Genomic DNA, 14,303 nt, shown 5'->3' with positions numbered 1-14,303 from the left:
ATACTGCCTTCAAAATAGAACAGCCTGAAGAAATTATTTGAAAAAGACTTCTGTTCATATGCTAAGTGAGATTTAAAATTTGAGATGATAAACCTTCAGATGATGTGAGTCTGGGTGTTCCTGTCATCTCACTGCTACAGCTCTGTGCATGGGGGTGGGATTTCCATGTTTGTGTTGCTGAGCCTGCAGACTATTTCTACAAAAGGTGCTGACTTCACAAATTCCTGAAGTATTTTAGTCAGGCTTTGCTTAATGGTCTGTTGTTTACTTAGGACACAAAGAACCCAATTCCTAGCAGTAACTCATAATCTGTGAGTGTAGCAGGTAAATAATGCTGCTTGAAAGGCTTGCTTGGGAGGTTTTGGTGGTTTTAAAAAAGTAAAAGATGGCCTTGGTTTCATCTTGGGTTAAGAAAAGCCAGCTGATATGTTTTCCTTTCCTCACACTATTTTTAACATTTTAAAATTGTGATTATTACCACACTTGCTGAGGTTAGAGAAACAATTGCCAATAATTCAAAGTAAATATTGCAATTCACTTCCCTTACAAACATAGGTTAAAGATACAGAGTAAAGACCTAGTTTCTAAATTTAAAAACTCAGGCTAGCAATGTCCCAGACTGAGCTCTATATTCTCTGCCCTGTTAATGTAAATGAAGTACAGAATCTCCAGACTCTGTGGTTATGTCTTAATGAGATGTGCTCTTCCCATGTTAAAGGGGAAAATAAGCTAATAGCCTTAGGAGATTTAATTTTTCATCAGAAGCAGATTTATGGCTGAAAATAAGGGAGGTGTTTTCAAGTCTTTAGAAATAAATACTTACAAAATTGGAGTGTTGTTTATTTACATAAACATTTGCACCCTTTTGGGGTATGTTACTGTGGCCCCTGTTCTCAGAGCGGTGGGACCCCAGAGCAAAGACTTGCTTCAGTGTAGTAATGAACTCCTAATGCTGGCAAGTGCCCTAGAAGCAAACATTTGAGTATCTCTGCTGTGTGCTCAGGACAAATAATCCAATTAAGACAAATCTAAAATCTATAAAGGAAGACACTTCAGGTCTTAGATTGTACAACTTGCTGCTCATTTATACAATAAATAGCTGGTTTTAAAGTAGTAACACTTTCTTTAGATTGACAAGTTAAATTAGAACAAAACTCATGTGTTGCATAATATATTAATGAAAACTGGTTAGACTTTGTGATTCCAGCAGATGCATCTTTATAAAGGGAGGGAACTATACTGTGTTCTCTAGCTTTGTCATTCTAGAAGTTAATTGGAATTTCTAGGTCAAATTGAAACTGTGGACATTATCTTCTGCTTTATCTGGAAATCAAGGTGTATACAGATAGCAACTACAGTTTGTTTCAGAACGGGAATTGTAAATGATTGAGCTCTGAAGTTGTGAGTTGTTTTTTGCCCTGTGGAGTGCCTGCCAAGGCACCCTGCACTTTTAAGACTTTTGAGCAGCAGCCTTTACAAAACACTGCTGTAGAATGGAAAAATTGCATTTGAAATGAATATGTGGGGTCTGTAGGTAATTTGTTAGAAGGACAAGGCAAACTGAAGTAGTTGCTTCTATAGTGGGCCTAATATTTCTGTTTGTACAGTGTGCTGTGGCTGCTCTCTTGTGTTGTGTCTGTTGTGGCCATTGTTAGAGGCAGATTAATACAAACCCAGTTTCTGCATCTTATGCAAGAGTTGGTTTCAGAAGTGCCTAACTTCAGTTTATTTTTTTGAGTCTAAGTCAAGAAATTACAAAACCTAGATTCATTTGTACTTGGCAAGGGATTCCTGTATACTTTGCTCTTAAAACTATCCTAAGGCACTTGTTTCCTTGAGTTACTTAGTCACCTTTTATAGGGCCTGCTGTAAATTCCTCAAAGGAGTAGTAAAGGGAGGATTAACAATCCTAGGATGACACCAGTTTTTGGACATGCAAATGTAGTGGGATATTTAAATACTGTGAGATGTTCCTGTTGAAGAAAGGGGTGAGATTGGAGGTGCTTTGGAATCCTGGTCATGCTCTATACTTCAAGCCTTGTCACATCCCCTACTTGCACATTCATAGCTGTAGCTGTGATCCCAGTGTGTGGGGAAGTGTGTGGTGTGAACACAGGGCATGTGATCCCCACGACTCATAAAGTTGGACTAATTTGAATCAGGGCTAGGAGACTTTTACTCATAACCTTGTAGCAAATATATGTGATGAAGAGGGAAGGAAGCTGTCATTTTTCTGCTGCTAGTTGATGTTTGGAAAATGGACAAAAGTTTTAGACTTGAATAGGTACAGGTCTGAATTAACTACAGAACTAAATGGCCAGATCTGCATTGCTGAAGTGTACTTCACTTGCTTCCCTGAATGACAGGCCGCTGATCACAATGCCCGAGCTGGCTGTTTTACCCTTCTGTGCTCCTACTCATGTAGGAGACAATGAACCCAGATGTCTGTACAATCTCAGTCACCAAAAACTAAAATGCTAAAGAGTAATAAGCTGTTTCGGTTTGGACAATGCGAATATTACTTGAATAAGTTTGCATTATCACAATTTAAACTGCAGCTGTTTCTCTATGTAACTTGAATTGGTACTAGAAATCCCAATACCTATTCTTGAAATCAAAATTGATATGAAATACTGATGGTGCTGAGAAGCATAAGCTTGCCAAGTCATCTAATAAAGTGTGAATTTTAAGTATTTCTGGTTTTCAAATGGCTTTCATGAGGTACATTGAAAGTCTGAACTTGTATCCTAACTGTGTGAGGTCTTGAGCCTTTGGACTCCTTGTGAGTTTACTGTGTTTCCTCTTCAGAGTGTTAAGAATGTTTTTAAAGCTGTTGAACTGGATGACTGTTCAACAGAGAAATAATAAATTGGCTTGTCCGTAAGGTGAGAAATAACCTGAGCTGCTTGTTTATAAGATTGTGCTTAGGAGACTCACTTCTTCAAAGCACTGTCAACTTAGTAATCACATAGGAAGTAAAATTCACTTTTCTCTGGGCAGTTTCAGGAACAGAAAAACTGGAGCATTTGTGAAAGTCAGTAGCAGTGGCATCTCAGGTTATATGCAAGTGACACTGTCTAAAGTCTGCAAAGCTTCTTGAAACAGGGAGGTCCTTAGGAGCTTCTCAAATTCCTGTACAAAGTGCTGCTTAAGTTACCTCTGTTTGCCTTCAGTTCCAGTGATGGAAATGGAGAGTTATAACTCCTCCTATTGTTTGTATGTTCACAAATGAATGTTTCTGTTTGGGTGAAAAGATGCTTCGGGTGGCAGAGGGATGTCCAAAGCATTGTGTCCTGATACGTGTTCTTTTCATTTCAGGCAAAAGTAAAGAGGCAGAAATAAAGAGGATAAATAAAGAACTAGCAAACATTCGGTCAAAATTTAAAGGTAAGTGACTTGACCATACTATACTATATATATTTCCATAAGACTTTCTTTTATGGGGTTTTGCTTTTACATGCTTGGACATCTTTTGTCAACTGCTGACTCAAGCAAAATGCTGGAGTAGTCTATTAGAATTACTGATGGAAATGTTCTCTTAACTCTAGAACCTTCTGACAGTCCCTGTGATTCTTGGCCATAACAGAAGCAAATTTCCTCCTCTATCAAAGAATTGAGCTACTGGTCAAAAACTATTTCTAATACTTTCCCTCCTAACCACGTGACTGCTCAGCTTGTTTGTTTCCAGAAAGCTGCGAGGCTGTGAATAGTTTGAAGTAAGATGGATGGATATGATTATTTCCAGTAAAACAGCATCTGTTTAAGCTTTTCTTCCTTCCTCCCTCTTCAGCCCTGAGCCTTTTATGGAAGTAATGGGTTAGGCTGTCTTCTAGCAGAATTAAATTAAAATGTGTAGTTGCTGAAGCTATACATCTTGACCACAAGCAACAGCAGTACAAATTATTCATATGAAACAAAGTATATGCAGTAACTAATTTCAAGAGGCAGCAATTAACTTTTAAACAACACAAGGTAAAACTCATGCTGTTAGCTGTATTCAAGTTGTGTATGTGATTTCAAAGTTTAAAGATTCTGAGGGGTTGTTGGGATGTTTTTAAATAGAATTATAACAGTTGTGGCTGTGGCAGCTTTTGTTTAAATAGTTCTGGGGCAGTGTGTGTGGTTAGATACGGTATTGCAATGTGGAGATCATAAGTGTGCCTTCAGAATCTGCTGGATTTGTAGTAATTCATTTACCACAAATGAACTGGCTATCCTGGCTTAGAGTAGCATATCTGTTTGGTATACTCGATGCATTAACAAATAACTGAACAAAGTTCCTGAACTTTGTATGATCTGTGGCTATATTTTAAGTAGTATGTCTCTTAAAGGTGTACAAAGACCTGTAGACCTTTAGAAACCTGAGTGTCATCAACAGCTTAGAAGGGAAGAGTTAACCACAATGCCAGACACTTAAGAAATTCTTCAAAATTAAAAGCCATCACATGCCTCTTTGTTTACATTTTTTTCTTAGAAAAATAGGTAAAAGTACATGAACAGTTAATTCTTCTCTGCTTACTCATGATCAGGGGAGAAATTATCATAGGAATCTCTGGCTATGTAGAAATATAAATCAGGCAGTGTTCAGAGAATAGAGGTGCTTTCAGCAAAGTAGTGTCACAACTTTAGCCTGCATACCTTATGTAGCATCCTTTAAGCACTATTTAAATAGTTTTGAATAAAGGTCAGTATATGCTCATTCAGTAGCTTGAGTGGAAGATGGCTAAACCTTCTTGTAGCTGATCTTCATTATGGTTTCTTACTATATCTGTATGGATTTTGAGTGGAAAATTTTAATTACCTGAAGACAGTAACTTGATGAAGCCTGAGCAAAAACGTGTATGTCACAATTTGTAAAAAGTTGTGTTTAGACAACTTGTTGTGTAACTGCTTGAGGCCATGAGAGTGAGGAGCTGATAGCTGTGTTATCTTTCTGCTGCAGGAGTCCCTCATGGACTTCATGCTTTGTGGTTCTTCCTTGCAGAATGGTTATATAAAAATTAAGAGACCTTCATATGCATTTTACTCTTAGTTTAAATGGCAATTACTCAGTTTAGCCTAGTTTCTTTTGATGCAGCTCTGACCTGAAAATGTTTTTAAATAGTTTGGATTAAGACAAATGTGTAATTGTGAACTTAAGATGAAGTCCCTTGTTAAATAACTGTGGTGAATACCGGTGCCCTGAGTTAGTGGTCCTTCCTGGCCAAAGATGCAGCTTTTGGACTGGCTCCATGGCTGTAATCAGGGAAAGGTCCAAGAAACAAGACGTTTTGACAGAGAAGTTCTTGCATGACACTAGTGTAGGAGTCTGGTCTTCCTCGGGGCCTTCAGCACACAGTGTTGCATTACCTGGATGCCCATCCCATGTAACTTGCAAGGTGTATTCTTACACTGTTGCAGACAGAGCCTCAATATTTCTACCTTTGTTTTAGCATGCAAGTAGCTGTCAAGCCTGATACCTGCCTTACCTTTGGGTAACTTGTTGTTGAAAGTACTCTTGTATTTAACAAGTTGGGATAAGGTTTCACATCTCTGCACAAGCAATACTTTCCTTGGAAACAGATGGAATTTGTGCTATGGCTTTGGGTTCTGATCCAGCTTTTGTGCACCAAACTCAGCAAGAATTTAGAATCTCTGTACTTAAGGTGACTGTGTCTCTTGTCTAAGCATGAGGAAGCTCCATTGCTGAGGTCACTGTGTCCTTGACAGTTGCTTTAAGTGCTTCTGCATTAACTGAGATAAGAAGAATGTACTAGAGAGAAGCTACACTAGTGTGATAAAGGAGAAGCTGTAGGAGTAGAGTGTGCCGAGATGCTATTCCTTCTGTTTTACATGTTCAGACTGTAAGCTGATTTTGCTCCCATGCTTGAACCAAACTAGAAGTCTCAGTGTTAGAGCAGTAACTGCTTTGGGAGTGAAAAAAGTTTATTAAATTGTTGTGTCACTTTGCTCTCTCAAACCATAATTTGTGTATTAATGAAGCTACCCACAAATCTGTAAGCTGTTTCCGTGGTCAGAGGAACTTTGTTCTCTGCCTGATTCAGGCTTGTTCTTTTTTTCCTGCTCTGGCATTAGAATTTAGTTTTGTTCTGATTGCTTAGTAGGGTTTGTGTTACAAGAGTGGCTGCTAGATTTCAGACATGCTTGTGTATCTTCTTTTTGGCTTGTGCAGAAGTACCCCAATGTGAGTTGTTAATTGTTGCTTTTTTTTTGTTTCTTTTTTTTTTTCTTTTGCTGACTTGGTTTTCCATATTTGAGCAAATCTTCTCTATTATCCCAAAATACACAGTAACCCTTTGGAGGAGGTTAAGATAAGGCTCTAAGTAGCTGTTTTAAACTGAAGCTGTGTAACTGTGAACTCAGTAAATTGCTTTCCTGGCAGGCTGTGAAAGCACAGGCTTTATATTTAAGATGGGCCTGCTTAGTCACGCTGTCTTTGATCCGTGTGGAGGCAATTGCACAATGAAATCATAGTGTCTTCAGTGACAAACTGAATTGTTGGAAGTAAAATCAGGCTTCAAATATGACAAGTATGAGTTGTAGGGCTGATCTTTTTTCTGATGCTAGTAGTATGGTAAATAAATACTAGTTTATGGATTTGTATGGGTTGTTCAGCACAATTATTCAGCATTTGATGTAGAGGGCTTGGACTGTCACCCCTACAGAAATACAGATCTTGTCTCAAAGTATAGCTACATTCATAAAAATCAAATTCAGTCCTGTTAGCCTCTAAGCTAGTAATAGCCTTCTGATACAGTATATCCCTGGATTGCTGCCAACTGCATGAACAGAGGTCCCTGTAGGAAGGAAGCAAAGAAACAGTGTTGTCCATTCTGTTTTGCAAAAGGCATTATTGTGGTTTCAAAAGCTACGATTTTAAGGCCATGTGAAAGCTAGTGAGATTAGACTTGTCAGGCTTCCTTATCTACCCCCAGTGAACATCTCAAGGACTAAACTGTTTTTCCTGGACCCCTCTTGCTGGTAGCAGGCTCAGTAGCAGTGCAGCACACTGGCTTTTCAGTACACTGAGTTAGCTTGAAAACCAGGTGCTGTTCTTTAACTTATATTCCAATCTAGAGCTGGAAGCTGCTGCCTGAGAACCAAAAGGTCTTAAAATACTTTCTTGCCTTACTTCTTTTCAGAGGGCTGTGTGGTAGATATGTATGAGCAAGGAAAATCAAAACTTCTGGTTCAAATGCTAGGGAGGTTATACATAGAAATTTGGAAATAGTAATTATTTCTTAATAGTACTCATTGTTAATCAGCTGTTAATAATTTCTTTCTTAGCCAAATAACTAATAAAATTTTCAGGAAAAGCAAGTAGCCTTTGAAATGCCCACTGTGCTGAAAACCTGCTGACATGTATTGTGAATCCTTCCTGTTTCTGCTGACTTGATTTGCAGCACTTGCAAATGTTCCCAAAAGCATTTGAAAATGAGCTGAGTTAAAAGAAATGATTGTGTATTGCAATAAAGATAACAGAACATGTGACATTTCCTTCTGCTCTTGTTCAGATGTTTGCTTGGGACTGGGGGAAGCTGTACTATTTTGGCACATACTTAAGCAATGAGACTTGTTAGTAATGTTTAAAATAGAACCTTTAGAACTCTCCATAAATGTGACATGGAAGCGAGTGGAATAGTTAAAATTTCAATAAGAATCAGAGTCACGGACTTCTTCAAAAGACAGCTGGAGTTAGACAACTACTGTGAGACCTTTGACTGAAGTTCTCTTTTTTCAAATTCTCAGATAATTAAATAATTAAAAATTTTAAAACCCCTGATATTCTGTTATTGCTGGGAACTAATAAGACTTTGAGGAAGAGCTGTAGGAAGCTAACTTGGCCTAGTTTATAAACCTGCCTGAGAACTCTCACATTGCCTTCACTTCTGTATACAAGGAACAGGAGCTTTTGAAAGCAGTCAGTGTAGCATTTTTTCTGTCTTTGGAAAAGGTGTTTCAGGTACCAATTTTACAATATTTTTCTTTGATACCACATGGTGGAGAAGGAAGCTGCTTGTTAGTAGGATGGTGATATGTTTTGTGCTTGATTCCATGGTGTAGCTTCTATCAAAAATTCTTCAAATACCCTGAGATCCAAGGACCTTGCTAATCTGAGCTCTTAAAATACTGGGATCTTGGAAGGATGTAATGTTTTAAATAGCTGGGTCCTAAACCTAAAAAAGGAATTGCTAAACTCTGACAAATAGTTTGTTGTGCAAGTTGATGTGGTTCAAAGTATACATATTTTCATCCTTTATGTTCTTCATTAAGCAATTGGGTTGCAGTGTTCTGTACTCCCCTTTCCTTTCTGGTATCGCAAAGTCAACACCAGTCATTTGAGAATATAAGAGATTAGATTTAATACTTGTAACCTTTGTATATTCCTGGTGGATTGTACACTGACAGGCAGCTGCAGTTCAGCCTCTTGGCCTTCTGGGAGTTTGGTCTTGGAGACTGGTTGGGGTGTCTTCACTTGTGGTGATGTTGATGTGAAAGCTACTTTCTGATATCTTTTGGTGTATCTGAATCTCAGAGAAGCAACTCATGATATTAATGCTATCCAATAATTACAGTAACTCCTCAGTTCTGTAGAGCTTGGCCACTAGAGTTAGACTGACTAAAATGGATTCAGCTTATTTAGTGCTCCCTTCTGTGAGTCACAGTAGTATGGCAAGAGCATCACCTCTTCCTTTCATCAATCCCCCTAGAACAGCTGGCTTGTCAGGAGTTAGAGTGGTTTTTGTTGCTAGGTAATGTAAAGACCCACTGGTTTGTTCACTGGTTATTTCTTTTCCTTCTGGATCTCATGTAAATGACCAATTAAAATCAAATCTTAAGAGTTTGTAGAAACTCTTCCTAAGCAGCTGAAAAAATACTAGTAAACTAAAGCTGTCACTGCCTTTCCTGTGTTTTGTTTTTGGGTTTTGTTTTCCTTGCTTCTCCTAAGGAAAGGTATCTTTGATCTGCATCTCCTTGCCATGGTGGGATAGGAAGAAGGTTCTGCTCTTGAGTGCCATTTCATTGGGAAAATAGTACAACAGGAAGTATTTATGCAGAATACTCCGTTGTTGCTTACACTATAGTTTGGAGGTCACAGCAGATAAGCAGACATGGTGAATTATCTTCTCTTTCCTCTGGCCATATTGCTTCCAAAGAAGGGGAAAAAATATATTTCCTACTGGATGTTTTCCTCTGGTTCATCTAACAGTAATTCTGATGTCTAGGAGAACAAAATTCCCTACATTTGTTTGCTGACTCAGCAGGGAAAGAGCCTTACGGCAGCAAACTGTAAAAGTGACTTGAAGAAAACATGTCTTTAGACAGCTTTCTGCGGAGCTGCCTGTTGTCAGAGGATGCTCACAGGATCCAGTACAGCAGAATTTCACTGCTGTGGGTATCTTCAGTAGTGCTGCCTCCTGTATTGAAGTGAAATGTGACATATATTGGCTTCTGCAGTATGGCCCTGAAGATGACTCCTTATTTGCACGATGTAAAAATAGCTTTAAGGTGAAGCTTTTTAATGGCAACTGATGCAGTGTCTGTGCCAGTTTAAAAAAATCAATGGGTGCCTAAAAACCCAAATTAGAAGGGTATCATTGTCTGAATTGAAATAGCAGTGTTTGCTTAAATTGATCTCAGTTGAAATAAGATTAAATAGAATAATTTTTTAGGGTCAGAATAGAAAGCAACCCCCAAAATGCAGCTTGTAAACATAACCTTTTAGCATTGTGTACTTCAGTGGGCCAGTATGCTTTCTGTTGGTTCACTGTTACATGTCTTCACACATAGATGGTAGTCTTCATTCCTTCACTAACTGTAAGTTTAGTAGTGGTAAAGTTTCCTTGGTTTTTATCCAGTCTGTGAATGTAATGTGAAATCCAGGGGAGCTGTAGATTCATGTGGCCTGGCAAATTTAATATGCCTCTGTGTCAGTTCATGAGAAGGAAGAAGGAGCAACTTCTGTACTATTAAGATTCTTTTTAAACTTCAGATTTATGTAACAGACAGCTAAATATGAAATAAAAAGGCAGCTTAGAGCTTTTATTGGCAAGGGCAATGAGTAAGGGATATCTTATTGAAGCTTTAGTGTATGCAGTGCTGTTCCTGGCTGAGCTTGCCCGTCACCAAGAAATACACATTTGATGTGACAGATCAGTTATTGCAGGCCCAGAATGCTGAGGTGAAGGAGCTTATATAGTCTGTTAGGCAGCAGTATATATCAGAGTTTTGCTACCCAGCAGTCAGTCTTGCCTGATTTACTGGATACCCCTTTATTTCCTGATTTGAGATAAGGAGGGAATGTAGCACAGAAAGTGTTATTTTCATAGGTAGCTCCTCCCTTCAGGAAAAGCAATGGTCTCCTGATGAACTGGAAGCTGCACTGCTCCATGTTGTTTCTGCAAGCTTCTAAAATCAGCAGTACTGCAACATATGGCCAAACCTATTTAGAGTGCATTTTTCTTCTGAAACTGGAACACTTGTGAAAACTTTCATTTTACAAAAGCTGTAAAATTCTCATGATACTCTCATTTCATGTATTTCTTCCAGTCTTTGGAATAGACCATTGTCACATGAGCTTTGTAAAACAGCTTGCTGAGGTTTTTTTTGTTGCTACTGAGTTCTCTAAATTGGTGAACTTGGAAAAGTACATTAACACTTTTACTGAGATAAAGGTTTGATAATTGGTTTCAGAGGAGAACATATATGGAAGACATGAATGTTCTTAACCGAAGCGGGAAAATCAAAATGGAGCGAGCATGGATGTGCTGCCTCTTAGTAGGAACATACTCTAAGGACACTGCAGGATAATTCAAGGACTAGATGACAGCATTTTTTCCTGACCATCCTTTCATCACCATCCTTTAGGATATAGATAATGGTAGATGGAATTATCACTAAGTAACCAAGGTAAAAGCTCAACATAGACTTAATTGTTTGTTTCCTTGCTTTTCAGGTGACAAGGCTCTGGATGGTTACAGTAAGAAAAAATATGTCTGCAAACTGCTCTTCATCTTTCTGCTGGGGCATGACATTGACTTTGGTCACATGGAAGCTGTAAACCTGCTCAGTTCCAATAGATATACAGAGAAACAAATTGTGAGTAACTTGAGCTCTAAAAAAGATAAACTGGTCTGTCTGATATCCTGCCTCAGCTGTGGAGTCTATAAAGAATTTTGCTTCATTCCCCCTGCCCTGGCTTAAAGCCTTATTTTGGCTCTAGGAGTGATTCTGAAATCTAAATACTTTTGTACACAGGGAGTCTTGAACTAGTTGCAAAAAATGTGCATTCTATATAAAATTATTAGTCTTATTAAGAAACTGCCTTGAGTCATGCATTAAAAGGTAAGTACCTTTTAATTTTCCAAATGTCTCTTTCCATCTCCCTAGGTAAGGCTGTATTTATCAGTTGCATGTAACTTATTAGTATTTGAATAATAAGCCAAAATCTTGATTGGTCCCCATCCATCTAAAATGATCATTTGAGTATATGCCAGAATAGACTGAGAAGACACTTAAAACCAGATAATTAGGGTAACAGTGAACTTACTCAGTTTTGTTTAATTCACTTAATCTTTCTAGCCTTCACTCTGTCTAAATGCCCAGTTCTGCCCATATGAAATTGGAGAGAAGTGTATGTGTCAAAGAAATAATAGTTCCTGTTAATGCCACAATAAATGAAGTCAGCTCAAATAGATTTTCCATGTTGTGACTCACAGGGCTATCTGTTCATCTCCGTGCTGGTGAACTCCAACAGCGAGCTCATCCGCTTGATAAACAATGCCATCAAGAACGACCTGGCCAGCCGCAACCCCACCTTCATGGGCCTTGCTCTGCACTGCATTGCCAATGTGGGCAGCCGGGAGATGGCGGAAGCATTTGCTGGAGAAATTCCCAAAATTCTTGTGGCTGGGTAGGTGTGATATGCCTCTTTTGAATACAACACCCATAAACCTTTCAGCAACTTGGTTCCATTGCAATACCTTAAGCTTGGGCTCTACAGCCCGGGGCTTGGCAGTGATAATGACAGTTCCAATACCTGCAGGTGCTTGCCTGCGTGCGGAGTTGCTTGTAGGAGTGTAAGACTAGAGTGAAAATTAAGAGTTTTGGTGTCTTGAGCAGGCTTTTACAGCCTTGTTGTGATCTTATTTTTGTTTTAGATACATCTCTGGTACTGAATACCCCTGAAATGCATATGTTTTACTTTCCTTACCTCTCCTGATAAAAAAATAAATGAACTTAAATAGATGCTTATACTACAAATTTTGTTATAAACTGAAGTTCTTATGTAAATATACTGAATTCATAAGGAACATGATAATAATGATTTGTGAGTTTTCTTACTTCCTCTAGTAACCATGTTAAGAGCACTTTGTGAAAATGGCAGTCACTACCAGCTTTCTTAATTTGGTATAGGTGAAAGTTTCTAAACAGACCTGGCAAATGTCTGAAACTATAGTTAAGTCAATGTAAAGTTGGACCTGGGATTGTAGGGCTAATTTATTTTGAAACTTAAAATGTCCAAGTGCAAACAGTGCATTTAAACTCTAGGGATATGCAATGTTTTAGAATATACATGGTTCTTCTTATAACAAGTAACTGTCTTACATTAATATAAAAAGTGGCATGTGGTGTAAGAACTGTATTCTAAATGTCAGGCCACTGTCATTGCCAGGTGCTGTTCTCCATGTAGCATAGTGGAGACAATACTGCAGTGATGAGTCATGGGGTTTTAATAAGATAGCCTTAAAAAATTCCAAAAATATCACTTGGGGTCACTAATTGCAAACAGAGCACAGCATCTTCAGGTCAGTGTTTAAACTTCAAGCTGTGTTTATGTTTTATGAGATCACTCTTCAGGGTCTCGTTCCTTCTGCATTTCTAAGATAATGTATATGAAACACGTTTGTGTGCCTGTCCTGTCTAAGTGGCCTGGGCAGAATGAGCATGGTCAGTTGCATTTGCCAATTCATTGTAGCTCTCTTGCCTCTTAAAACTCTTACTGGTAGTGCTCTGTACATTTTATAGCTGTTGTCTGTGCGTCACACAAAATGCTTAATAATCAACAACTTTGTGAAAAGGAGTTCACTGAATTAGAATAGCTCCTTGCTTGCCACTCTTAAAATAGTCCATTTCTGTGCCAGCAGCTGAGATGGCAAGTTGAATAGATTTGTAGGTTGTGTGCTTGTTGACAGCCACCTTACATTCTAGCTGTAGGTGCTGAAGCTGTTGAGTAGTTCATGATTTATATCTGACATGCAGGACCTATCAGTAGATCCAGCTTTAGTCACATTCATAAGGTAGTATCTGAACTGTCTGATTTCAGTCAGCCTGGAAGAAGCTTGTTCTTGTGATCAGATGAGATGAACTTTCAGTTCTCATAAAAGATGTGAAATGTCACTCCACTTTGTAAAGAATCATTACATATGTCTTGTTGCCTCTATAATAGTTGAAAACTTGACTAAGTAAACTTACTGGAAAAATTAAGAAGAACAAATACTTCAGCATAAGAAAACTTCACTGACCTTCTGTTGAAAAGATGCAGCCTGGGCAGGGATGCTGAGTCAGTGTGAGATCTGGCATAAAGCTGTCCTGCAGGTATTGCTGTGCCTTAACCACTGTATTTTAAATCAGTGTGTATGTCTTGCAGAGACACAATGGATAGTGTGAAGCAAAGTGCTGCTTTATGCTTGCTGCGTTTATACAGAACTTCTCCTGACCTTGTTCCCATGGGAGACTGGACATCTCGAGTGGTGCATCTCCTCAATGACCAGCACTTGGTAAATCAGCCTCATTATGCTTCTTGGGCCTAGTGTGTAAAGAGAATGATGTGACTTCTGCTGTTCAATACACAATTTATTTCTTCTTGAGTCTTTCAAACAAGTGGCTTGCTGTTGTCTTCAGGCTTTGGGAAAAAAATGGAAGGAGTTGCCCTTTTTTATTTGCTGTATTTATTAATTTTTAATAAAGATTTGTTTACTTTTTCACTGTAGATACGAGAATAGTATGTTAAAGTTCTTCTTTTCCTCTGGCTGTAAATTAATTAATCTTATGCCTTATTACACTAAGTTACATTGCATAGGTGTAATATTAATTGCCCTAGGCCTTTTAAGGATAGGTCTGCACTAAAGATTCAAGACTTGATTTGTCATTGCTTAGACTTCCTTGTCAGGTGATGTCCATGTCATTCTTACTTTGATGCTTAAAAAATCCTCTTGCTTTAGAAAGGAGACCCTGTTTTTTCCCCCAGTCCAGTTACTTTATGGAAATAAGGCTATTAATACCTGTGCCTCAACAGTAAT

At 38.4% G+C, this 14,303-nt stretch overlaps 1 protein-coding gene across 4 annotated transcripts in view; it reads left to right on the top strand.

Annotated features, from left to right (window-relative positions):
* AP2A2 (adaptor related protein complex 2 subunit alpha 2) overlaps nucleotides 1-14,303 on the top strand; it is a 44,728-nt gene that overhangs the window by 10,306 nt on the left and 20,119 nt on the right. For all 4 annotated transcript variants that reach the window (XM_030948589.1, XM_030948587.1, XM_030948588.1 and 1 more), the window contains exons 2-5: nucleotides 3,319-3,387; nucleotides 10,958-11,100; nucleotides 11,721-11,914; nucleotides 13,652-13,781. In XM_030948589.1, coding sequence (XP_030804449.1) covers nucleotides 3,319-3,387; nucleotides 10,958-11,100; nucleotides 11,721-11,914; nucleotides 13,652-13,781 — 536 coding nt within the window. The remainder of the gene's footprint in view (nucleotides 1-3,318; nucleotides 3,388-10,957; nucleotides 11,101-11,720; nucleotides 11,915-13,651; nucleotides 13,782-14,303) is intronic.

The sequence above is a fragment of the Camarhynchus parvulus genome, chromosome 5 (assembly GCF_901933205.1).
Source record: "Camarhynchus parvulus chromosome 5, STF_HiC, whole genome shotgun sequence".
Taxonomy (NCBI): Eukaryota; Metazoa; Chordata; class Aves; order Passeriformes; family Thraupidae; genus Camarhynchus; species Camarhynchus parvulus.
Note: the sequence above shows the minus strand (reverse complement) of the source record. Positions and strands in the feature narration are given on the sequence as shown.